General features: G+C 36.6%; 1 protein-coding gene across 1 annotated transcript in view; it reads right to left on the reverse strand.

Moving 5' to 3' along the window:
- Nucleotides 1–19,893, reverse strand: part of BBS8 (tetratricopeptide repeat protein 8) — a 30,958-nt gene extending 11,065 nt beyond the window's left edge. Inside the window, exons 1-4 of the mRNA XM_017615997.1 lie at nt 19,197–19,893; nt 12,723–12,931; nt 11,960–12,657; nt 11,695–11,869 (exon numbers count right to left, since the gene is read on the reverse strand). Coding sequence (XP_017471486.1) covers nt 11,695–11,869; nt 11,960–12,657; nt 12,723–12,931; nt 19,197–19,869 — 1,755 coding nt within the window. The 5' untranslated portion in view covers nt 19,870–19,893. The remainder of the gene's footprint in view (nt 1–11,694; nt 11,870–11,959; nt 12,658–12,722; nt 12,932–19,196) is intronic.
- Between the last annotated feature and the right edge of the window lie 5,311 nt (nt 19,894–25,204).

Raw genomic sequence — 25,204 nt, forward strand, 5'->3', positions numbered from 1 at the left:
GTGAAACGTGACGTGACGTGGCGTCACGTGACATAAATTTCCATCGTTATATTTTTGTTAATATTGCTTTTAAATGAATTTTCAACGCAAATAAAACATGTATTTTATGTAGAATATACTTTATATTTTGACTTCAGCGCCAATTCAGGGTCAATTTATTAGAAATCTATGATTTATTATGTTTCAACCACATACGCCAAATTCGAACCAAATCGGACCATAAATACGGTTTTTCGAAATATCTCGACCTTGGCACCACCTAGGAAGACCATTTTATGCAAACATGATTCTACTTACATAGCCAGTATATATTTTAAAAAGCAGACAAAGCGGCCCGTAAATACGTTAGATATAAAACTTTTATTTTTTTTTGTCGTGGTGGACCTTCCGCTGGAAACACCCATATTCGACACTTTGACTTAGAAAAAATTTGTTAAAATTCCTACAATTCTCAAAATTTTTAAAAATAAAAAATTCCTAGAAATCTAGTATTCATCATTATATTGAATTAATTGAATTATTGGGATTTTCTAAAATTTCTCAAATTCACAAAGTTTTGAAAGATTAGAAAATTTTGGAATTCCACTCAAGATATTAAAAAGGGGAAACTTCAAGTAATTAAAAACTATCAAAACTCTTAAAATTTTGAATTGCGGTGATTTTTAAATTTATATACACGATATACGTTGAAAAATAGCATAACTCCACGGTCACATTTGTGTTTCAAAATAGTCAGAACGATAATCACTTTACTTTTCCTCCCAAATCACTCCGAAATATTTCACTCCAAAATTTGCAAATTACAGCACTGCTACCAAATATATGTAATTAGAGTGAGAACACGATACACCATTTTGCATATTCTCGTTTCAGTTCGCAGACATTGTTTACTTTTTTAATAACAAAATAAACAACTTATCGTTGTAAAAAGTTAGTGCTTTTTGAATAATTTAGTTATTTTACTAGTGTTTTAAAGGTAAAAACTGGCAATACAGTGCGATTTGGACCGAGTAATTGCTCTTACAAAGGAACTATACCCCATACAAAAAATATTCAGCAAATATTTGAATATGTCGAGCTTTTACATTCGATTTCTTAGAAAGATTTTGAGTAGAAGATGTTGCGGTTTCCTTCCATATAAAAATAAATTGTGTGTTTTTTTTTTTTTTTGTTATATAGAAGCAAAAGGGACAAACAAAATTCGTAAAAATTAACGGCAACCTTTATCCATTTGAAACTTGCACTTTATTCTACTAGAATTCAATGGAATACAAAACTGCATGCTCAAAATATTTCGAAGAAATCTAATAAAAAATCTCGAAATTTTTAAGAAAGTTTGTTTAATTTTTTTTAATATTGTACAAAGTTTCAAACATGGATTTATACGGGTTTTATTAAAGAATTAACCCAGGGCCCATTGAACAGGTAGTATCAGTAGACCAGCTGATTTGATTTTTTTCAAATTATTTGGTCTCGAAAATTTCAAATATTTTTAATTCCTTCCATGCTGGAATAAATATAAGGTGATGTCACTTACATAACCTCACTTTTTCTGCATGCCAATTGCGGTCATGCATTAAATTTTATAAAAATGGTTTCTAAGAACAATAACTCCTTCACAAACGCAGAACTAGGCTTTATTAAACCGCCTTTCGACAATCCATCAATCCAAGTGAACGTATTGTCGTGGAGTGGAAGCATAGTAACCCTTACGGAAAATATTTTCTGACCAAAGTTCTCAACAATACCTTTCATTTGATATCCATATTGCGATGTTTTCGATAAATTGTGTACAATCGAAAATAAGTGGGAACCTTACACTATTATCCTAACATTTATCCATAACATTTTGTGTATAGGGAAAGCATTGTTTAAGAACCTTCTCTTGGTACCCATGAATAGTAATATTTTACCGTTTTTTCTAAACAAAAAATTAAATGAATACGCGGTTAAAAATAGGTGGCAACCTTGTTAAAATATACATATATATATATATATACAAGAATTGCTCGTTTAATGTAATAAGACAATTAAGCTTAAAACTGGATGGATTAAGTTTAAACCGGGACCGCAGTCATTGTTAGTAAAATAATTTAGATCAGTTGCGTCCATAAAACACTTTTGCTGTAAGCTAGTGTAATAAGAGGTTTATGTTTTCAGTCATAATAAATTATTATTACTACCTCAAAATTATTATATATAAAACTTAAAAGGCCACACAGACGTACCCCACACACAAGAGGCTGATTAAAATTTAAAAAATAAGAACTACTTTCCGCCCTTCGTTTATTCATATTAAAACAAATAAAATTAAACAGTTCTCTTTATTTAATTATTTTTAACTTCTAATAAAAATAACATATTATCCATTAAAACATATTATTACCATTGAAAAATTACACATCTAAATTCTAGCTGTTATATTATTAAATAATTATACGTTTAAGTGGCCAGACCAAAGACCTTCATCAGAGTCATCCGAGCAGAAACGCTTGGAGATAGGTACCGAATCCGTGATTAGTGCGAGCCATGGTGAATTAATAATTATATCAATACACAATGGTGTAAGCATGGGTGTATCCAAAAAGAAATAAAAAAATAAGTTACCAATTCGATTCATTGGCAATTGCTAAATTCTTACCTGAAACGCAATTGAAAAATCCCTAGTTGTAGAAGGTGATGATGCTACTGGTGTGCACTGCTCCAATAATCTGTTGGAAGAAACACAAACTTAAACACTGGTTAAAGTCTGATAATATAAATGTGTTGGATTTAATAATTTCCTACCTGGAACTTGCTTATAAAAACGCTGCTGGCAGCGCCACTGATGAGACACTGCTCCAATAACCAACTCTTACCAGCTCTAAATCTTAAAAGGCATTGTTCTGAAAACCTTTTGTGAGAAAAATACATTAGTTTAGTGAATGCATTTAGTTTGTGAAACCTACCTGGAATTCTCTTGAATAAATCACTGCTTTTTTGGGATGAATAGATAAACCTACATATATGAGGAAATATATAAACAATTAAATTTCATCAATATGCACATATATACATATGTATATATTTTAGCAAAAATTTACTTACAAAATCACAATTATTGCAAATTAATTATTGCAAGGAAGATTTGACACTACCTTATTGGAAGTGTTCGCCCCTTTGATTTTTTAAAGGTTAAAGGCCAGAAATATTAAAAAGAATTACCCTTTTTGACTACAAAAGGAGTAATAATTTGAAGTTTTTTATTTAACACATATACATACATTTAAATTAACTAAATTTAATCATAATTAAAAATGATTTATTTTGGAACGAATTTCCGTCATCCCTTGTCAAGTTTGGTTTGCAGACAAACCGGTTTCGGCGTTGTGCCATCTTCAGTGTCATTTTTCGTTCGTTTCGAAAAATGACACTGAAGATGGCACAACGCCGAAACCGGTTTGTCTGCAAACCAAACTTGACAAGGGATGACGGAAATTCGTTCCAAAATAAATCATTTTTAATTATGATTAAATTTAGTTAATTTAAATGTATGTATATGTGTTAAATAAAAAACTTCAAATTATTACTCCTTTTGTAGTCAAAAAGGGTAATTCTTTTTAATATTTCTGGCCTTTAACCTTTAAAAAATCAAAGGGGCGAACACTTCCAATAAGGTAGTGTCAAATCTTCCTTGCAATAATTAATTTGCAATAATTGTGATTTTGTAAGTAAATTTTTGCTAAAATATATACATATGTATATATGTGCATATTGATGAAATTTAATTGTTTATATATTTCCTCATATATGTAGGTTTATCTATTCATCCCAAAAAAGCAGTGATTTATTCAAGAGAATTCCAGGTAGGTTTCACAAACTAAATGCATTCACTAAACTAATGTATTTTTCTCACAAAAGGTTTTCAGAACAATGCCTTTTAAGATTTAGAGCTGGTAAGAGTTGGTTATTGGAGCAGTGTCTCATCAGTGGCGCTGCCAGCAGCGTTTTTATAAGCAAGTTCCAGGTAGGAAATTATTAAATCCAACACATTTATATTATCAGACTTTAACCAGTGTTTAAGTTTGTGTTTCTTCCAACAGATTATTGGAGCAGTGCACACCAGTAGCATCATCACCTTCTACAACTAGGGATTTTTCAATTGCGTTTCAGGTAAGAATTTAGCAATTGCCAATGAATCGAATTGGTAACTTATTTTTTTATTTCTTTTTGGATACACCCATGCTTACACCATTGTGTATTGATATAATTATTAATTCACCATGGCTCGCACTAATCACGGATTCGGTACCTATCTCCAAGCGTTTCTGCTCGGATGACTCTGATGAAGGTCTTTGGTCTGGCCACTTAAACGTATAATTATTTAATAATATAACAGCTAGAATTTAGATGTGTAATTTTTCAATGGTAATAATATGTTTTAATGGATAATATGTTATTTTTATTAGAAGTTAAAAATAATTAAATAAAGAGAACTGTTTAATTTTATTTGTTTTAATATGAATAAACGAAGGGCGGAAAGTAGTTCTTATTTTTTAAATTTTAATCAGCCTCTTGTGTGTGGGGTACGTCTGTGTGGCCTTTTAAGTTTTATATATAATAATTTTGAGGTAGTAATAATAATTTATTATGACTGAAAACATAAACCTCTTATTACACTAGCTTACAGCAAAAGTGTTTTATGGACGCAACTGATCTAAATTATTTTACTAACAATGACTGCGGTCCCGGTTTAAACTTAATCCATCCAGTTTTAAGCTTAATTGTCTTATTACATTAAACGAGCAATTCTTGTATATATATATATATATGTATATTTTAACAAGGTTGCCACCTATTTTTAACCGCGTATTCATTTAATTTTTTGTTTAGAAAAAACGGTAAAATATTACTATTCATGGGTACCAAGAGAAGGTTCTTAAACAATGCTTTCCCTATACACAAAATGTTATGGATAAATGTTAGGATAATAGTGTAAGGTTCCCACTTATTTTCGATTGTACACAATTTATCGAAAACATCGCAATATGGATATCAAATGAAAGGTATTGTTGAGAACTTTGGTCAGAAAATATTTTCCGTAAGGGTTACTATGCTTCCACTCCACGACAATACGTTCACTTGGATTGATGGATTGTCGAAAGGCGGTTTAATAAAGCCTAGTTCTGCGTTTGTGAAGGAGTTATTGTTCTTAGAAACCATTTTTATAAAATTTAATGCATGACCGCAATTGGCATGCAGAAAAAGTGAGGTTATGTAAGTGACATCACCTTATATTTATTCCAGCATGGAAGGAATTAAAAATATTTGAAATTTTCGAGACCAAATAATTTGAAAAAAATCAAATCAGCTGGTCTACTGATACTACCTGTTCAATGGGCCCTGGGTTAATTCTTTAATAAAACCCGTATAAATCCATGTTTGAAACTTTGTACAATATTAAAAAAAATTAAACAAACTTTCTTAAAAATTTCGAGATTTTTTATTAGATTTCTTCGAAATATTTTGAGCATGCAGTTTTGTATTCCATTGAATTCTAGTAGAATAAAGTGCAAGTTTCAAATGGATAAAGGTTGCCGTTAATTTTTACGAATTTTGTTTGTCCCTTTTGCTTCTATATAACAAAAAAAAAAAAAAACACACAATTTATTTTTATATGGAAGGAAACCGCAACATCTTCTACTCAAAATCTTTCTAAGAAATCGAATGTAAAAGCTCGACATATTCAAATATTTGCTGAATATTTTTTGTATGGGGTATAGTTCCTTTGTAAGAGCAATTACTCGGTCCAAATCGCACTGTATTGCCAGTTTTTACCTTTAAAACACTAGTAAAATAACTAAATTATTCAAAAAGCACTAACTTTTTACAACGATAAGTTGTTTATTTTGTTATTAAAAAAGTAAACAATGTCTGCGAACTGAAACGAGAATATGCAAAATGGTGTATCGTGTTCTCACTCTAATTACATATATTTGGTAGCAGTGCTGTAATTTGCAAATTTTGGAGTGAAATATTTCGGAGTGATTTGGGAGGAAAAGTAAAGTGATTATCGTTCTGACTATTTTGAAACACAAATGTGACCGTGGAGTTATGCTATTTTTCAACGTATATCGTGTATATAAATTTAAAAATCACCGCAATTCAAAATTTTAAGAGTTTTGATAGTTTTTAATTACTTGAAGTTTCCCCTTTTTAATATCTTGAGTGGAATTCCAAAATTTTCTAATCTTTCAAAACTTTGTGAATTTGAGAAATTTTAGAAAATCCCAATAATTCAATTAATTCAATATAATGATGAATACTAGATTTCTAGGAATTTTTTATTTTTAAAAATTTTGAGAATTGTAGGAATTTTAACAAATTTTTTCTAAGTCAAAGTGTCGAATATGGGTGTTTCCAGCGGAAGGTCCACCACGACAAAAAAAAATAAAAGTTTTATATCTAACGTATTTACGGGCCGCTTTGTCTGCTTTTTAAAATATATACTGGCTATGTAAGTAGAATCATGTTTGCATAAAATGGTCTTCCTAGGTGGTGCCAAGGTCGAGATATTTCGAAAAACCGTATTTATGGTCCGATTTGGTTCGAATTTGGCGTATGTGGTTGAAACATAATAAATCATAGATTTCTAATAAATTGACCCTGAATTGGCGCTGAAGTCAAAATATAAAGTATATTCTACATAAAATACATGTTTTATTTGCGTTGAAAATTCATTTAAAAGCAATATTAACAAAAATATAACGATGGAAATTTATGTCACGTGACGCCACGTCACGTCACGTTTCACACTTGGGGTTGTAAAAGAGAATTGAAACAATTTGCATTAATTCAAAAAACTCTAAAAACAACTAGAATTGCTCCAAATCATATTAAAATAAGTTTCATGAAAATAGCCATCCACAATTCGCAGAGTTTTGCGATTTTGTAAGAAAAGAAAAAATCAACTTCCATTTTTTGTCACGTAACGACACTCTCTTTAAATGCTTATATTTCAGGACCAAGCAGTTCGATTGATTTCATTTTTCGGTTAAATATAGAGCTAATTATGTGCTATACAATGGCCCAAAAAAGTTAAAGAAAAAAATGGTATTCCTTTTTTGTATCATATTGAAATCGTACGACTGTCACGTGCGCCACCATGGGAATGCCCATATACAAAATTGATCAAACGAAATTAAAAGTTTTCGAATGTTGAAAACATTTTCATATTTCGTCGTTTTTAAAAATTTTAAAAATTTTCGTATTGCTTTAAGTTTAAAAAATTTTTGGAAGTTGATGTTTTCAAAATTTTAAAAAATTTTAAAATTCCCAAGCTTGGTTATATCAATACAAAGTTATGGAAAAGTTCAGAAAAGTGGAACAATTTTGGAATTTTTCAAAAATGTTAATATCTTTTAGAATTCTAAGAATTTTCTATTTTTTACACACGAGTACAGGAACATTAGAATTTTTCTACAATTTGTGATATTTCGCATTTTTACATTTAAGGATGGATTTTAGGATAAATAAAATTCTAAACATTTTGGGAAATATAAGAATTTCTAAAATCTCAATAATTTTGTACATTTCAAAATATTCTCATTTTACCAAAATTTCTAGAATCTCTCGGATTTCGATAGTTTTTGAAATTTTGGAAATTATCCTAAAAATAAGAAATCTCAAGAAATTTAATAATATTATAAAATTCAAAATTTTGGAATTTTCGTTGTTTTCTGAACCTGTGAAAATATTCAAACTTGCTGTGACTTTCAACTGTGTAAAATAATACGAATTCGAAAATATAACAAAAAACTAAAAATTCAAAATTAAGTACATAATTTCAAATTTCCCCAATTTCCCCTACCTGGGTCCGCCACTGATATCTATTGGCGTAGACCTCTATTACACATCAACACAATATTATAATAAATTTTCTAAACATTGAACCTTCCGTGTTTAATTTTATAAGGAATTATTAGATACAAATTGTAGGGAATTTTGTGGGGAAACATTTTTTAACGGGTAGGGAAAAGTGGGGATGTTATTTTTGTTGAGTGGGTATTTTCCAAAAAAGTATGTACCATCACTGCAAAGGGTGAGAAAATTTGATGTTCGTTTCCTAAAATGTCACACTCCTGTGAGGCAAAAAGGCACATTCTCTGCCCTGTGAAGCTTTGTCAGGTTCAATCACAAGTTCAATCGGTTTCCAGAAATTTATAAAATAATAAATAAAAATTTTTTAGAAATAAATGATTTATTTAACCAAAATCAACAATATTTTGCCAAAATTCCTGTTAAGAAGTAAATAAGGACGGCAAGCTACCTTTTCGCAAAAAGCTAATAAAAAGGTGAACAAGTCATTTAGATTTTAATTTTCACATGTATACCCTGTGGGGAAAATCTCTAGTTCTGAACTGGTGCGCCTGTAGTACGTTTAGAACCAGTACTGGTTCGCGATAAATCTCTTTTGCATGCAAACAACTGGCGAATTTAACATGGCGATGTCCTAGGAAGTGTCAATTGCCCCCGCTGCATCCCTTTTTCGATAGTTCCGAACTAGTTCTAAATTCTATAGTTCCGAACCAGTTTTAAAATCGCCAGACGAAGGAAAAAAGTATCATGATTTTTAAATCTTTCGGTTCTTCTATTTTCAAAGAAACGTTTTTTCGATTTGAAATTACCCTGCAGGGAAACCGCGGACTAGTGAATCAAATTTCTAGTTCCGTACTAGGTCTTTGTCGTCAAAAAGGAACTAGTCCGATGGAACTAGGTCCCCACCAGTACAAAATCGGCGTAAAGTGGTACTTTTAAAAAACTAATTTTTATTCAGTTTTTTTTTCACTAGAAATCGATATCTAAAGTGACGAATTTAGAAATGGTTCGGAACTATAGAAAAAGGGATGCAGAACGAACTAGATCTTATTTGTCGAATTTAGAACTAGTTCGGAACTATCGAATAAGGGATGCAGCGGGGGGCTTGTTTACTTTACATAGATATGTGTTCGGGGGCTTTTTCGTTCAAATACGCTTCTATTCTGCACTTCGCAGATGCTTTTTCATAGCTTGGTAATACAAAACCAAAATTTGTGTTAACATTTCAACATCTTGGGACCGTCTGGAATCTAACAGCGAGCACCTCTGCAAACTCAGCTACAGTTAAAGGTATGTAAACGTACATTTCTTACAATCATTCAAACATATTTAATTTCAAATTAAAAGCACATTTCTTTCAATATAACTTAACATCGCACACACGGAAGAACCAAAAAGATTGAAAAATCATGATACTTTTTTCTTTCGTCTATCGATTTTAGAACTGGTTCGGAACTATAAAATTTAGGACTAGTTCGGAACTATCGAAAATGGATGCAGCGGGGGGCAATTGACACTTCCTAGGACATCGCCATGTTAAATTCGCCAGTTGTTTGCATGCAAAAGAGATTTATCGCGAACCAGTACTGGGTCTAAATGTACTAGAAGCGCACCAGTTCAGAACTAGAGATTTTCCCCACAGGGTAAATTTGTTTGAATGATTGTAAGAAATGTACGTTTACATACCTTTGTCTGTAGCGGACTTTCCAGAGGTGCTCGCTGTTATTGGTTAGATTCCAGGCGGCCCCAAGATGTTAATATGTTAACACAAAGTTTTGTTTTCTATTACCAAACTATGAAATAGCATCTGCGAAGTGCAAAATGAAAGTGCATTTGAATGAAAAAGCCGCCAAACACATATCTATGTAAAGTAAACAAGCCCCCGGCTGCATCCCTTTTTCGATAGTTTCGAATTAGTTCTAAATTCGACACATAAGATCTAGTTCGTTCTGCGTCCCTTTTTCTATAATTCCGAACCAGTTCTAAATTCGTCACTTTAGATATAGATTTCTAATGAAAAACGAGAAATAAAATATTTTTTTTATGAATCCCACATTTCGCTGATTTTGAACTGGTGGGGATCTACTTACTATCGGACTGGTTCGTTTTTGGCGATAAAGTTCTTGTACGGAACTAGAAATTTTATGCACCAGTCCACGGTTTCCCTGCAGGGTAGTTGTAAAGAGCACAGAAATAAAGGGGTCTCATAATTATTTAGTAAATATTTAACGAAAATATCAATTACATTTTTAGTTTTCATTCATCTTCAATTTTACAGCAAAAAGGACACATTTAAGTGAATCTGGTGATGACGTTGTTGCTGTGTATCCGGGGATGACTTTGTTGTTGTGAATCGATAATCGATTAATTTTATCTTAGTAGTTTCTTTCACGTATGCAACGCGGGATCCCGCGGGTGCCCAAAACAGCCCAGAAATCATTCCCGTACTCAACAAAATGGGTAATAGAGAGCGAGAACTGGAAATTATTGCATTGTGTCTTCTTCTTCCTGCCTGACTTTTTCTCCGGGTAAATATGGATAAAGTGTCAAAGTGCATATCAGCTGTTTTGTGTTTATAAGTTGGCTGCATTTGCTTGGTGTTTTAAAGGAATAATGAATGGCCTGTTGATGTATTTTCAAACTTTATATACTTAAAATCAAATTTGTGAAAAAAATCAATTCCCAAGTGTTTGCATTTAAGTGAAAACAACGTGAATCAGCAGTTTCTCAAATTCTGGGCACGAAATGTGGTTTTTGCGTTCCCAAACTTGTGGACTTTGTTGGAAATGAAATTTTTCTCTTATTCTCTGATACCCGGTTCCGGTCCGGATTATTAGGGAAAAAACCTAGTGTTAATATCATCAGTGAACTGTACCTATCAGCAACAACCCTCATTATATAATAAATATAATAATAAACAAATTTCTGCAGTTAGATCTAAGCATTAGTTTATATAATTGATTCAGAGGTGTTTTTTATTATATAAAAAAAAATTGATCACAATGTTTAATTTCGCCAAAAACAAACCTTGGAAGGTACATATTTATTTAATAAATAATTTCTTTTAATAACTTCTTTTCATTTTTTTATTCCAAAACCGAAACCGAAACCGAAACAAATTTTGAAGAATGAAACCAAAGCCGAAACCGAAACACTTGGCAAAACCGAAACCGAAACTGGAACGTTATCTTGAATCGGTTTTATTCCTTGTTTCTAATAGCGGTTCGCTAAAGGCAAACCTCCGAGTGGGATTGGTTAAAAATTCGAAAATGATTGGAAAACGCATATTTTTTTTTTCAAGTTTCAACTTCGATAATGAATGGGAAATAGGTTAGTATTCGATTCGAGAACCAGGCCATTCTCCAGCAAAACGGAATCTTCGTTATCCAATATATTTTCAGTTTGTTATGAATTCGAAATCCAGCCCATTATCGAGTTGAAATTTTAATGAGAGAGAGCGATTGTGATGTATGTTGCAACGAATTTCCGTTATCCCTCGTCAAATTTGGTTTGGAAACAATAATAATATATTTCGAGCATGAGCTGGACAATGCGCTGGACTTCACTTTCTCCCTTGTTTTTTACGGTTCTCATTCTTTGAACGCATTTCGAGAGTATTTCCAATATACTATGAACGTTAGAAAACTAAGGTTGGTTATGAGTTCGTTCTCAGATTGATATTCATATTGGATATCAGAGGTCATTTTCGCACGTTCGCCACAATGTGTATTGTGTAAATTTAATAACAGATAGTTTTCGGCATTGTGTGTATGTACTTATGTACATGTGTATGTGTATACTATGTGTCGTAGAAACCTTAGTACTGTTTGTACGTACCAACGCCACAAAGCTTAAATTATACCAGATATCTGTTTTTTGATCGGACGTTTTGGAAAGCAGAAGTGCCCGTTGAAAGCAAGGTAGCACCAGATCGATTTGTCCGCCATACAAACAACATAAAGCAATATTGCAATAGAGCTCTGCTGAGTGAATTCCCAAAGAAAGGATCCGTCTGGTAGAATATATAAAAAAAATACATACATACATGTACATTTTCATATGCATACATACTTACATACATTTGTTATATTTCAACGCTTACCGATAATACATAAGAGCCATCTCGGGATTTCCATCATAAAAATGGTTCAATGCAATAGAAGCCAACGCCTCCACATTAATCGGATTGAGCTTGGTAATGAGACGATATATTTGCATAGCATCATCCTGCTTAGACATAGCATCGAATATTCGGCCCTGTTCTATGCGAAAAGTTACGTTGAAAGGATGCCGGTCGACAGCCATACCAATGAGCTCCAGCGCGCGATTAGGCTCACTCAGACGCTGGTACAAACGAGAAAGCAACAAAAAGGTGTCAGGATGTGGGAAAGCCGCCAACGATTGAACCAGATAGGTCTCGGCCTTTCGTGGTAAGCGCATTACCAGCAAACATCTGCCTATTTGCTGATCCCACCACCAATCGACAGGCGCGCCAGAACGACCCGAACCCGAGGTGCGCTTTTGCTTATGGACTTCCATGACTGCCTCGCACAGAGAATACGCTTTTTGCACATCGGACTCGTGATAGTAGATAAATTGAAAAAGCGCCTTTATAAGCGCCTCGCGTTCAGCATATATAGTGGGATTTAGACGCGATGCCTGATAGAGTTTGGCGGTGACATCGCCAACAGTGTAGGCAGCAGCGGATGTAGCGCGAATGCGTGAAGCGGTGCCACATCTTGATGCCGGTCGGCTGGCGACAGAGGAGCCTGGCCGGGACGTGGCTGTACCGGGACGTACCTATCGAAAACAAATACTATCCCTTAAAACACCCAAATCGAATGCTGTTTTGTTGTTTTGCTTACCATGCTCGACTTAGGTCTGATGCTATTGTTGCTTTGCGCAGTCGCTGTGCGGCTACCTTGGCTCAATGGCAGATTACTTCGTATTGTTGCAGATGTTTTTGAGCTGTCGCGCAGCGTGCTCGTACTTGGCCGTGGTATAAACGCGGTTTTAATTGAGGTACCTGGTCTGGCGGCTGTGGCGATTCGCTTTAACTCCACTTCCTCATTCTCTATATTCGTACAGATGTATGTATGTATCGCGTATGGCCCAACGCAGAGGATGCATGAAAGCAAGATAGCAAATACAATGTTTAAGCCAAAAAACTATAAGAGATCGAAATAACAAACAAGAAGAAGAGAAAGAAGAAGAACTCATACCCGCACTTAGGCGAATGTAACATAATACACAAGCTGGTACACATGCAGCCAAGCTAGGGGCGGCATCAGGTCATGCAACGTGCAATAACCAAAATGCAGTACAACAAAAAAGCAAGCACGGTCATAACAACAAAAACGAAAAGGCAAAGCATACTAAATTGTATATGAAACAAGTAATGAGTAACAAGATGAAAATAAAAATTCAGGGTGATTGAACACAATGGAATGCGAGAAGTGTGGCATGAGTATTTGGGCATTGAGCTGAAGCTGGATGAAGTTGGTGTGCGGCTGCGCAGCCGACGTGGCATGTTGTGCCAATGGAATGCAGCTGAAATATTACAGTGCAGCCAAAATCCGTTAAGCCACTCAAGCGCGGAATTTTTAGCTTTTCTGTAGATGGCTTAAAAGTGTTTTACAAACATATATATGTACATACATAGGTAAGGATGGATTGGAACATGAATAAACAGAATATTTTTTGCCTCAAATACGGATCGACTTGAAAATATGTACCTACCAAAAAATCTATAAATATTGATAGATTTGCGACAAACTGCACACCCAAATTAATAAAAAATAAAGAAGACTTCAACTGCCTTATAAATCGAAAATTTTTATGAAAAGGTCACTTAATAAAGCTGTTCAAAGGCAGATTCAGCGTTCTGATAATGATTTTTTCTTCCATGTGGTTGTTTTGTGTTTCTCCCTCTAGGAAAAGAAAAGTTTTGAATTTAAACTATGAATCCGAATTAAAGTTATTTTTATATGAATAAGGGCAATAGTCTAAGCAATTGTAAGCTTCAGTCATCTGCATAGGAGTTGTTTAAGTTTTAAGCCCGCGGCCTTCGAACAGCTGTCCTACTGCCGTGCATCGAAAGGGATCACGACTATTTTGAAAAATAAATTACACACATACATACGCATGTACATATGTAGCCTTGTAAATTGAGTAAACTTACATACCAACGAACATATTTTCTGGACCTGCATCTATTGAGTTTTCGTGTTTCGGCATAACCATAAGCAGCTGTGATGTATTTGACAAAGTTATAGCTACGCCGTTATGGTTATGCCAGCTCTAACTGATTCTTAAGTTAGATGATTTTCTGGTGAAAATCGTCACCGGTGGATACAAGAACACAATGGAAGGATAAAGCTCAGAAGAAACTGTCAACATTTGGCATAAGTATTTGGTGGATATTTGGTCTCGGGCCAAACCGAATAATTTTTGTAGATACAAATAAGAAGAGTTATCGGCTTGGAAACACGGCAGTGGTCTGGGAAATTGTATGACTGCTCGATCTCTAGCTTCGAACAGAATCTCCCACTCCCTCAGCCATTTTAGATCTCTCTGTTAAGAAATTGAAGATGTGGCACCTGGGCTCTAGCCCCTTCTTTCAAACCTCCTCTTGTTCTATTACAATTTATGGACTTTTATTGAAATTAGAGAAGCGTAGGTTGCTGTGGCCAAACGACCGCTGTGCTAGTTACATTGACGCTCTTGATCATACCCATTCAAGTACTTCGAAGAACCACTACATACAAACATCTTATATATAATAAAATTATAGTTAAAAAACTAAACACACGCTTTTATTACAACAAGAACTAAAAAGTATAAAATAATTTATAGATATAGCAATTCCGTTTAAGAAGAATAGGAGTTCCCTAACTTTATTTAATTTTAAATTAGCTAAAAATAGCTCTGTAGGCGGCATATTTTTTCTCTGCAGCTTCCTGACACTCCTCATCTTACCACTTGTTCTTTCGGGCTCGCTGAAATCCCACTACTTATTCGGCGGGGAACTTAATGAGCGGGAAATGTGGTTCCTCTGCGCGCATATGTCGGTTGGTTGAAGAGTTCTCTCTGCTGGTGTGAGGTTGGTTGCGAGGCTGGACACTCGCACAGCAAGTGTTCGACTGTCTTTTGAGCCCGGGTCATCGCAGCTGCGACAGAGCCTACTGAAGGGCAGTCCTATCCTTTCGGCATGTACCCCAACGGGCCAGTGCCCTGTGCACACTGCAGTAAGTTTGTAGGCATTTGTTTTGCTCATTCCTAAGAGAGCTTTGGTTTTGAGTGGGTCGTAGGACACCCAGAACTGCCAGGAAATTCTATAGGATCCTGTGCAGAGCCACCTCTGCCTGGCCGTTGAATGATAAATTGCGGAAATTTTTGTCTTAATCTCCCTGAGCGAGGCGCCCATGTCCACCGCGTGGGACACATCCAGTGCGGAGCCGCTCCTTGCTAGTTCGTCCGCTGCCTCGTTTCCGTAGATGCCCCTATGTCCGGGACCCATATTAGGGTAATTTCGTATTGATCAGAAATATAGGCCAGCTCTCTCCTACATTAATCCACTAGCTGAGATCTAACAGAGTTAGAGGAAAGTGCCTGAATAGCCGTTTGGCTATCCGAGAGTATGTTCATTTGCGTTCTCGCGGGTACATTGTCTTTGATGTACCTTACTGCCTCCTTAATAGCAAACGTTTCTGCCTGGAAAACGCTTGCATAGTCCTGTAGGCGGAAGGATAATTTTAGGTTATATTGCTCAATGAAGACCCCAGCACCAACCCCGCATTGCATCTTTGACCCATCCGTAAAGACAGTTAAGCCCTGCAAGTACCCGAAATCTTCCTGGTTCCAGTCACTGTGGCTTGGGAATTTCGTGCGGGGTTATAATCGGGGGGGCTCTGCAGGGGGATATAATCAATGGGCATCACTTTAATTTCAGACGGTATTGCGTCTAGGATGGAACCGTACGCGAACGGTCTTTCCTTCCAGAGCTGGTGTGAGAGTCGAGTAGCGGATGCATTGGCTGTCAGTTGTGATTGGAGCTTTTTGACGTTAAACTTTCCTTGCATATTTGGGCGCATATTTTTTGCTGCACAGAGGCGGGTGCGTATCGTGGCTGCAACAAGATAGTGGTCCGAGCTGATGTTTGGGCCTCGGGGTGTACGTGAGTCTAAAATACTCGGAGCGCGCCTTCCGTCTATCACAACATGATCGATTTGGTTTCTCGTTTTTCGATCTGGAGACAGCCGCGTAGCTTGATGGATCTTTTTATGCTTGAGCCTAGTACTGAATACTACCATGTTTCGGGTCCCGGTGAAGTCGATCAGCCTCAGTCCGTTGTCAGATGTTTCGTCGTGGAGACTAAATTCTCCGACGGTGGTTCCACAGATCCCTTCCTTGCCCAACCTGGCATTGAAGTCGGCAAGCACGATTTTGATACCATGGCGGGGTCAGCGCTCGTACGTGCGCTCCAAGCGCTTATAGAAGCGATCCTTGGATGCCTCATCGTTTTCTTCCTTGGGGGCATGGGCGCAGATGAGCGAAATGTTGGAGAATCTCGCTTTGATGATTGTGGCTAGACGCTCGTCCACCGGGGTGAACGACAGTACTTGGCGATGGAGTCTCTCTCCCACTACAAAACCAACAGCGAATTTGCGTTCCTTAACATGGCAGCTAAAGTGGATATCTCAAGGCCCCGGACATTGCTTGCCTTGCCCCGTCCAACTCATTTCTTGAATGGCGATGATGTCAGCTTTTGTCCTTACGAGGACATCAACCAGCCAGGCAGAGGCAACTTCCCCATTAAGGTTCCGGACATTCCAGGTGCATGCCCTCAAATCGTAGTCCTTTAAATGTTTGGCGTGGTGACAAAATCCCGACAAGACAGAATCCAGACAAAAAAAAATTACAATGCGTCCGGAAATGAAATTAATGACTTATGCTTAAATATAAACGGTTACCACTCCACATTTTTTCGCTTCCTCACTACAAGGATTGTCTCATCTAGCTCTCGTTTCCGGCGCATACAACCGAAATTGCAAACAAAGTACAGAGCCGTAGTCCTCCATTCGGCAGTACTTAGCCAAGACAAAGAAATGGCGTTGCGAACATACAACGCGTAACTCTGGCTCAACTCGCCTCCCAACATCGAAAATGAGTGTCCAGCATGTGGAGATTCCCCCCTTGACACCAACCACCTCTTCACATGCTCACCCAATCGAACTCAACTAACATCCCCCCTCTCCCTCTGGTTCTACCTCATCGAAATATCAAATATCCTGGGCCTACCGTCAGTTGGGCCTGCAGACAATTACGGGCTAAGTAAGCCCTTACAACAATAACAAATACTGTGTATTTATACATTGTTTTTGAGTGAAAACAGAAGGCAATCGTGACAAAAATTCCGACAAAATATAAAAATAATTAAAAATCACGCGATTTTTTAATTATTTTTATATTTTGTCGGGATTTTTGGTCGGGATTTCTTTTCTGGACTGTGTCTTGTCGGGATTATGTATGGTCGGGATTTGGCTAAATTTACATGATGAAATTATATTTAACTGTAATAATTTAGCATACATTATTGTTCTAATGTATTCGTAGTTAGCGAAATAAATATTCTGTCGAAACCCTTAAAATTAATACTGACTAAACCATCAGAAAAAAAAATCTGGGTATTTACTAAAAAAAATTATTTCAATTCAAAGGGCACACTGATGACTTATTCCCTGGGGCCCGATCCGGCTATCGACAGTCCTGTGTATAGTCCAATCAAGACCATACAGATCTGCCCACAGGTAACGTTTTCATATTTGGCTCTGTAACCGCCTAAGTGACATTGGCCGAGTTCAAAAAAACATGCCAGCCGTTTTTATTTTGTGCCAACTGACGCCAATTGGATATGCCAAGTATAGCCAAGTCCTTATGCACTTGGTCTGTCCATCGCAGTGGGGGCCTCGGTGTCCATTCGAAAGACATGGCCAAGCCAACGGAGCCGCTATATTTTAATTCGCTACACTACGTACATGTCGTTCGTAAAGCTCATACAGCTCATCATTCCATCGTCTGCATTACTCGCCGTCGCCAACGCGTAAATCTTCCGCTAAATCTTTCTCTTGAATACTCTTTAAGAGTCGCCTCATCGGATGTTGTCCATGCTTCTGCGCCATATACCAACACGGGCATGATGAGTGACTTATAGAGCGTGGTTTTCTTTCGTCGAGAGAAACAATTTGTTCTGAATTCCCTACTCAGTCCAAAGTAGCACTTGTTAGCAAGAGTGTTACTGCTGGTTCCCAAGTAAACGAAATTCTGTACTTTCTTGAAGTTAACACTGCCAACAGTGGCGTGGGTGCAAATGGGCTTCAAACTTTCACACATTATGCTTGATAATCGCTATTCGTACCTCGTCGTCGTCAGGCGGTGGAACATCGACTCCGTCATCATCGATGGTGGCTCGGGGTTTTCTTCCGGGCAACTTTCACTGCTGATACCATTCAATAGGGTGAAAATGTGTTCCCTCCATAATTTAAGTACGTTCTGAACATCGGTCACTAGGTCACCATGGTTGTTCTTACAGGAGTTCGCCCTGGTCTTGAAGCCTTCCGTAAGTCGCCTAAAGTTGTTATTTAGAAATTTCGCAGCTAGAGTTCAGATAATTATCTGCAAGAAATAAGGACTTCCCCACCGCCAGCTTATTCAGCTAGCTCTGGTTCCCCGTTATGCACTTGGAAAAGAATTCTGTCTAACAGAAATCACTCCTTTCGAGGGCGTCCCGATCAGCCACCACTGTGCAGGAATTTAGAAAATTTCCGGATCAATTAGGAATGGCAGCCCTCGTTCCGATTGAAACAAATACGTATAACAATACCTCCGCAGTAACGTTGTTGAATACTCCAGTCTCCTATGGTATACTCTCTATAATGAAACGCCTTTTCTGAAGCACCACATTGAAAGATCAGTATCTTAGGATTTTCCCTTTTCAAGTTGAAAATCTGTTCATCATTTTGTAACAAGATTCTGTTTTGTAATACCTGTGTAAACTCTGCATATGTACATAAATATATGTATGTATGTACGTATGTAACTGCGTACGTACATTCATTTGTACATAAGCATGAAGTATCGAAACGACACACAATTGTGCGCTTTAAAAGAAATATTTTAGTGTCTGCCCCTGCGTTAGTAATTAACAACGATTTTCATTCCAATGCATAATATTTCATGCAACTAAGTAACAGTGTTGATTATGTAGTGTAGCTACTGTGCAATTACGCTCAACTATACATATTTACATACATACCTGCACAAGTAACATACAAACTTACCCCCCTCGAAGGCATCGTCCGTCTCGAGATCGTCGATGTAGACGCGCTGGGTAAGGGCGCGCATTTTTAATTGCCAAACGCCCTCCATCATCCACGTGGGCATGCTCACTTTATTGTTATTACCATTGGCATTGCTATTGTTTGCATTATTGTTGTTGTTGTTGTTGCTGTTCTTAAAGTTTTGACTATAGCCTCGTCCCTGCCTTGAGGGCGCGTTGCTTTGCATGCTGCCGTTGCCACCAACTCCCCTACCGTATTGTGCATCTGCATCGGCATGGTGATTCTCGTTCGGCGGCGAGGTAAACATTTGCACATTCGTTTCGTGGCCAGCGTGCAACATGCCACTGCACACCTCAACGCATTTTTCATATTTTCGCCGTCGAAATAGCGAAACTGCCTGGAAATACTGCCACTCGAGTGCTGCCATTGTCATCGTTGGTGCTTGCAGCTGTAGCTGCTGCTGCTGATGCTGCTGCTGCTGCTGCTGCTGATGCTGCTGCTGCTGCTGCTGCGGTGGCGACTGCGTCTTTGACTGGTGCATTAATGGTGATGCCGTGGTATTTGCAGAAGCTGAAGTCATCATGCTCGTGTTGTTGGCGGTACCCAACATCATGCGAGCTGTGGGAAGCGGTGCCAGGGAGGCCAACGGTGCCAAAGGAGCTGCTGTCATCATCTTGCCGTCTGTGTGAGCAGCTTCTTATTCTTTTTCTGTTACCTCGCCGAGTCCAATTCCACTCGCGCAACCGCTGCTTTATGCTTCTTTTTGCCTACCTCCTCTTACTGGTGCCTTTTGGTGTTTGTCTAGTACGTGTTGTTGTTTGAACCGCTCTTATTTCTCCTTTGCTTTATTAACTATATTCTGTTCAAAGAGTCAATTGGCTCCACTGTCTTTAGGCTTTATTGATTTGGCCTGTTGGAATTTTAAGCACCGGATATGAGTTAATTTCTTCAACGGCCACAGTTGGTAACCGCGGATTTGTATTTTCTTTTATTTATTCGAAGGTCGTGCAATTTGATTGGAATTCCTAACGAGTCGTTGCATCGTTCAAGATAATTTGTATGTACACATTTATTGTACCGTGTGTGTGCAGATGAGCCTACCCGCTTTTAATGTATGCTTGTATGTTTTTTTATGACGAAGATACTTTTGTTATGTATCCACTTTGCTTCCGTACATTTAATAACTAAACAGCCGACAGCCGATATAAACATTTTGGAACCGTCATTAAATGAAAAATTCTTGTTTTGGACGTTTTTGGTTGCCATGGAAGCGTGCAAGTTGAAGGTACAAATATAGTATATGTATGCACATAAATACAGGTACGCGTAACCAGGTAAGGGCAACTGCGCCCCTCCGAAGCTTATAAGACGAGGTCGAATTAAAAATTAATTAATTATACATAAATACAAATACAAAATTGTGTGCGGAGTAGAGTTAGTAACTATGCTCTCCATTTCCACAGGAGGCCTGTGTTTTTCTCCGTTGATACATTGAAGCCAGCACAGCGTTCGACTTCGTCGAACGCGCCACCTGTGTCGTTATATTTAATTTCTGATAAAATTTTCGCGCCGCGTTCCTTCCTATCGGCATCTTAAGCTATTCACAGTCATGACTTTTTTCCTCTCTTCTTCTTTTTAAAAATTATCTCTCTTATCTTATCTTTCCTCCCTTTTCCCCGGTTCCTCTCAATTGTCGCGTGGTTCCGAATTAGCTTCAGGATGGCTTGGAATAATGCGTTTTTCTCTGCAGCAGTTGCACGGCATACCCGCCGTTCCTATGTGGGTGATAGTAGAAAACCGTAGCGGTACGAAGAGATTGGGAGATCCATTTCCACTGGTTATTTATTTCCGGTCGAGAGGACTTTCTTGTTTAAGCAGGATTCAGAATCGATTGCGAAAGTTCCTGGCTGTCCTTTGCGACGTCGAACTTTCAAATATATCCAGCTTTCATGCGGATTGTGGCTATTTGTTCACTGATGGGGGTGAACCTAGTTACAATCCGTTGAGGCCTCCGTCCAACTACAAATGCCAAAAAAAAGTTGTGCACCGATCCTTGGCAGCTGTAACACATACATAGATGTTGCACGCTGAAAATTTTTTGCAATCATGCCTCGTCCATTGCATTTCCTGTACTGTGGTGATGTCATTCTGGTATTTCTCTAAGCGAATCAGCAGTTGGATAGAGGCACACATATATGTAAGTAAAGTGTAGCCCTTCTTTCATGTGGTGGGTCGTCAAAGTTTGGGGTGATTTGAGTTTTCCATTGGTTCTGCTTTTTACCTTACCCAGGGCACAACCCATTGCTGGGCGAGTTTTTGAAGATACTAATTTATATAGCCAGCGAACTGCTTTCTCCAAGACAAAAGACTCGCGCTTATGAGAGAGAGAGGCCTCTTTCTTCCGTTAACCAAGGCTTCACAAGAGTTGGGTACTGCATCTCGCACATGGGTGCACACATTACGCAGAGTACGCGAATGGATACGCAAGAGTGGTGCAACTGTAACTGCATACCCAGTAGAACGACAATATTCAGAGGAAAGACTTTCTACTGGACTCAAGAATGATGAATACAAGATTGCGCCGATTGCAGCAGAATTCGTGAGAGTAATTTTGGCGTGACGTCATCGTGGAGTTGACAACTGAGAGCAGCGAGAATAAGTTGTAAAAGTCAGTGTTGCCAGTTTAGTCGTTTTCCGGCTGGATTTAGCCGGTCGCAATAGCAAACAGCCGAGAAAATTCAATTTATCTAGCAGCCGATTTGTTAGCCGTTTTCAAAAAAAAAATTAGCTGATTTCGCTATTTACCGTATTTTATTAAAATTCAAATATATGTACATATAAGTTTCCATTTTGACAAATTTGGCGTAACTGCTAGCCTTATTTCGGAGAAAATTTTTAATGTCGGACTGTGTTAAGTATATAAAATTGAAAGAATATTTTCTAATCCGAAAAGTCTTAAAATACTGGGCCGATTTCAATGATTTTTATTTTATATCATATTAATCTTCTATGAAAGTGTAGCTGATTACTTATAAACACCATTTAAATCCAAATTTCATATTTTAAGCAAAAATTATGAAAATTCTTAATTTTTTTATTTTTGGAAATTTGTTGACGGTGTTCCGCATTTTTTTGCATATAAAATATTTGAGAACATACTTTGTATGGAAAAAATTCGTAACACCGTTATAAAAAATAAAATACAAAAATCAACGGTTAGTCCTAGATACTTCAAATTTTTACCATATTATACTGAATTTTGGAAAAATGGCCTACAAAACTGCATAAATACCATTTTGTAAAGATGCCAATTAAAAAGTTAAAAATTTTTGTAAAATTTTGCAGAATTTTCATAATTTTTGCACAAAGTCTGGTTGTCTGGTTGTTGAGTAATCAGCTAAATTTTTATAGTAAAAATAATAAACATTAAATAAACTTAATAAAAATACCAAAACCTTGCCAAAATATCGCGTCCCATTTTATATTTAGGTCACTGTATTTTTTCCAAAGAAGGACGTAGCCGGGACTTTCTTTATACAATTTTGGTTATGAATGGCTTACATTTAAGTACGAAGTTTAAATCGCAACACTTGGAAAATAATGGAGAGAATAATAGAGCACGAATATCGATGTGAAGCAAAACTCTCTGGGAAGACAATATCTGTGAATAATTGTATCATGGTGCCAACATACTTTATTGTTGCTTATTATTTCTCTCAGACAAGCATGTGAGAGAGTGAGTAGGACATTAAAAACAAGAGTTTCGAATATATGGACATCAAAATACAACTAGATAGTTCAATTGTTAAAAACTTAAAAAGCGACCGGCTTGTTCGATATAAATTAATGGCGTTTTCTTTTCTCGAAATAATGTTGGCCTGTTTTTTTTTTTTGTTAAACAAAAATAATATGTAATGAATATCCAAGTCTCGGTTTTCGTAATTTATTTAACGAGTGGTGTTAAGCTTAGCTACGTATATCCTTTATTAACCCCAAAAAATTTTATGATTTTACTAGTCTTTCTACTTGCTATTTCCTTCAATAAAACATGTGTATTTTTTATTTGAAACATTTTAGCCGTTTTTTTGCCAATATAGCCGGTCGGCCCAAAAAGTTCTGGCAACACTGGTCAAAATGTCCAATAATTGTAAACAAGTATTAAGTTAGGTTAGGAAAATGTGCAAGTTATCGCTAGCACAAGTTTTTACTCCGCACCTCATTATTTGAAACAAATTGGCGGAAATATTAAAGTAGTTAATAAAACTCACGAAATTCTTTACTTGCTCATTGTACACACACAAAGATGTTTACCAAGAATAGGAAGTAAATAAAGCTGCTGTCCAGTGATGTGCTGAATCGTCGGTACCCGATACTCGCACCCAATACTTAAAAAAAGATTTCGGTACCCAATACTTCCTTTTCGGTACCCGATACTGATTCTTTATATTAAAACTTCGCCATTATATGCATTTCAAGTTGAGAAAAAACTTTCATTCGTAATTTATATGATATCGGCTAAAACACTTGAACTTATCGCAACAAAGAAATATTATTTTATCAGTTTTAACCTTAGTCGAACCAAGGTTCAAGAAAAATGCTTTGACGGATGAAGAAGCCTTTCTGTTGGGAGATTATGTAACCAGTTATTTCATATTATACGTCAACAAAACCGATACCGACTCGAAAATTGTCGCTAACTAGTTACAGAATATGCCCCAGGCCTACAAAAATGATATCGTCCGATTCAGCTGGAACAAAAATGCTTCAAACAAGTAAGAGTTTCTCTGCATTATGGCCTCGAACCGACATCTATACATCTTTCATTTGAATCAGTATTTAAAGCTCTATTGGCTCCTGCATTCGAGTTTTGATAGGCGAGTCTTCCCTGAACCATTTTTCCCATATTTTTGGTCTATGTGCGCTTTTATTCGAAACCTAAATGTTTCGGTACCGAGTATCGAGAGCATTGGATACTCTTTAAACCGGTACCGAATATCGATCAATACTTAAAAGTATTTACTCAGCACTACACTACTCCTGTCATCTCGACTGTGACGTCAGCAAAACAGCTGATTCTGCCAAATTCACTGAGAGTCGATTAGCGATGTTGCCATCTTCGCCACCTCCTGTATTCTCTCCACCGTGTACTGGACTGACAAAAACCTCAAGAAGATTCAGAAGAAAACAATTGAAAAGTATGCTGGCGTTTGTTATGAACATAAAAATTACACTGGTTTACAGCAAACATGTTCTATGGGTGCCACTATCCAATTCGTATGTAGAATTGCTCGGTGATTCCCAAAATCGGGTTAATTTTGCTTTCTATGGATATTCAGCTTAAAGCAAAAATTGGTTCCTTTTAATCACGTATATTTTACGAAGCAATTTAAATATCTTAATATAAGATACGGCAAATGAAATCTAATGAAATTCACCATAAACCGTGTATACATCACTTTCCGATAGGGCTTATAGTTTCTGACTACTCATTATTTCGTATTTATCCCTCGATATTCTTCATCAGTAACTTGATTTTTTTTTCTAACTGAACAGGCTTTAGTGCAAATGCAAAATTTGGCACAGAACCTGTTGTTATTTTAATTTTTCTTCTGTTAAAGATACGTTTTTTTTCAGGTTTTTCATTAAAAAAAAAAAAAAAACTGGAATGATTAATTAATTTGCCAGAAAGTATCAGTCCTATTGGAAAGTGGTGTATGAATAGTTTATAGAGAATTTCGCTAGCTTTCATACGCCGTATTTTATATAACGATTTTCAAATTGGTTCGTAAGATATACGTGATTAAAAGGAACAAGTTTTTGCTTTAAGCTGAATAACGGTAATTTGCAAATATCTCAAAAACGTATCCATAGAAAAAAATTAGCTCGATTTTCTGAATTACCGAGCAATTCTACACAGAAATTGGATAAAGGCGTCTGCAGAACAAAAACCAAACTAAAATGTGTAATCCAGTGTTATTGAACAAAAAATAAAAATAAAATGTTTAAGG

This window comes from Rhagoletis zephyria, unplaced genomic scaffold (assembly GCF_001687245.7).
Source record: "Rhagoletis zephyria isolate East Lansing unplaced genomic scaffold, Rhagoletis_zephyria_1.1 Rzeph_scaffold_01123, whole genome shotgun sequence".
In the NCBI taxonomy this organism is placed as follows: domain Eukaryota; kingdom Metazoa; phylum Arthropoda; class Insecta; order Diptera; family Tephritidae; genus Rhagoletis; species Rhagoletis zephyria.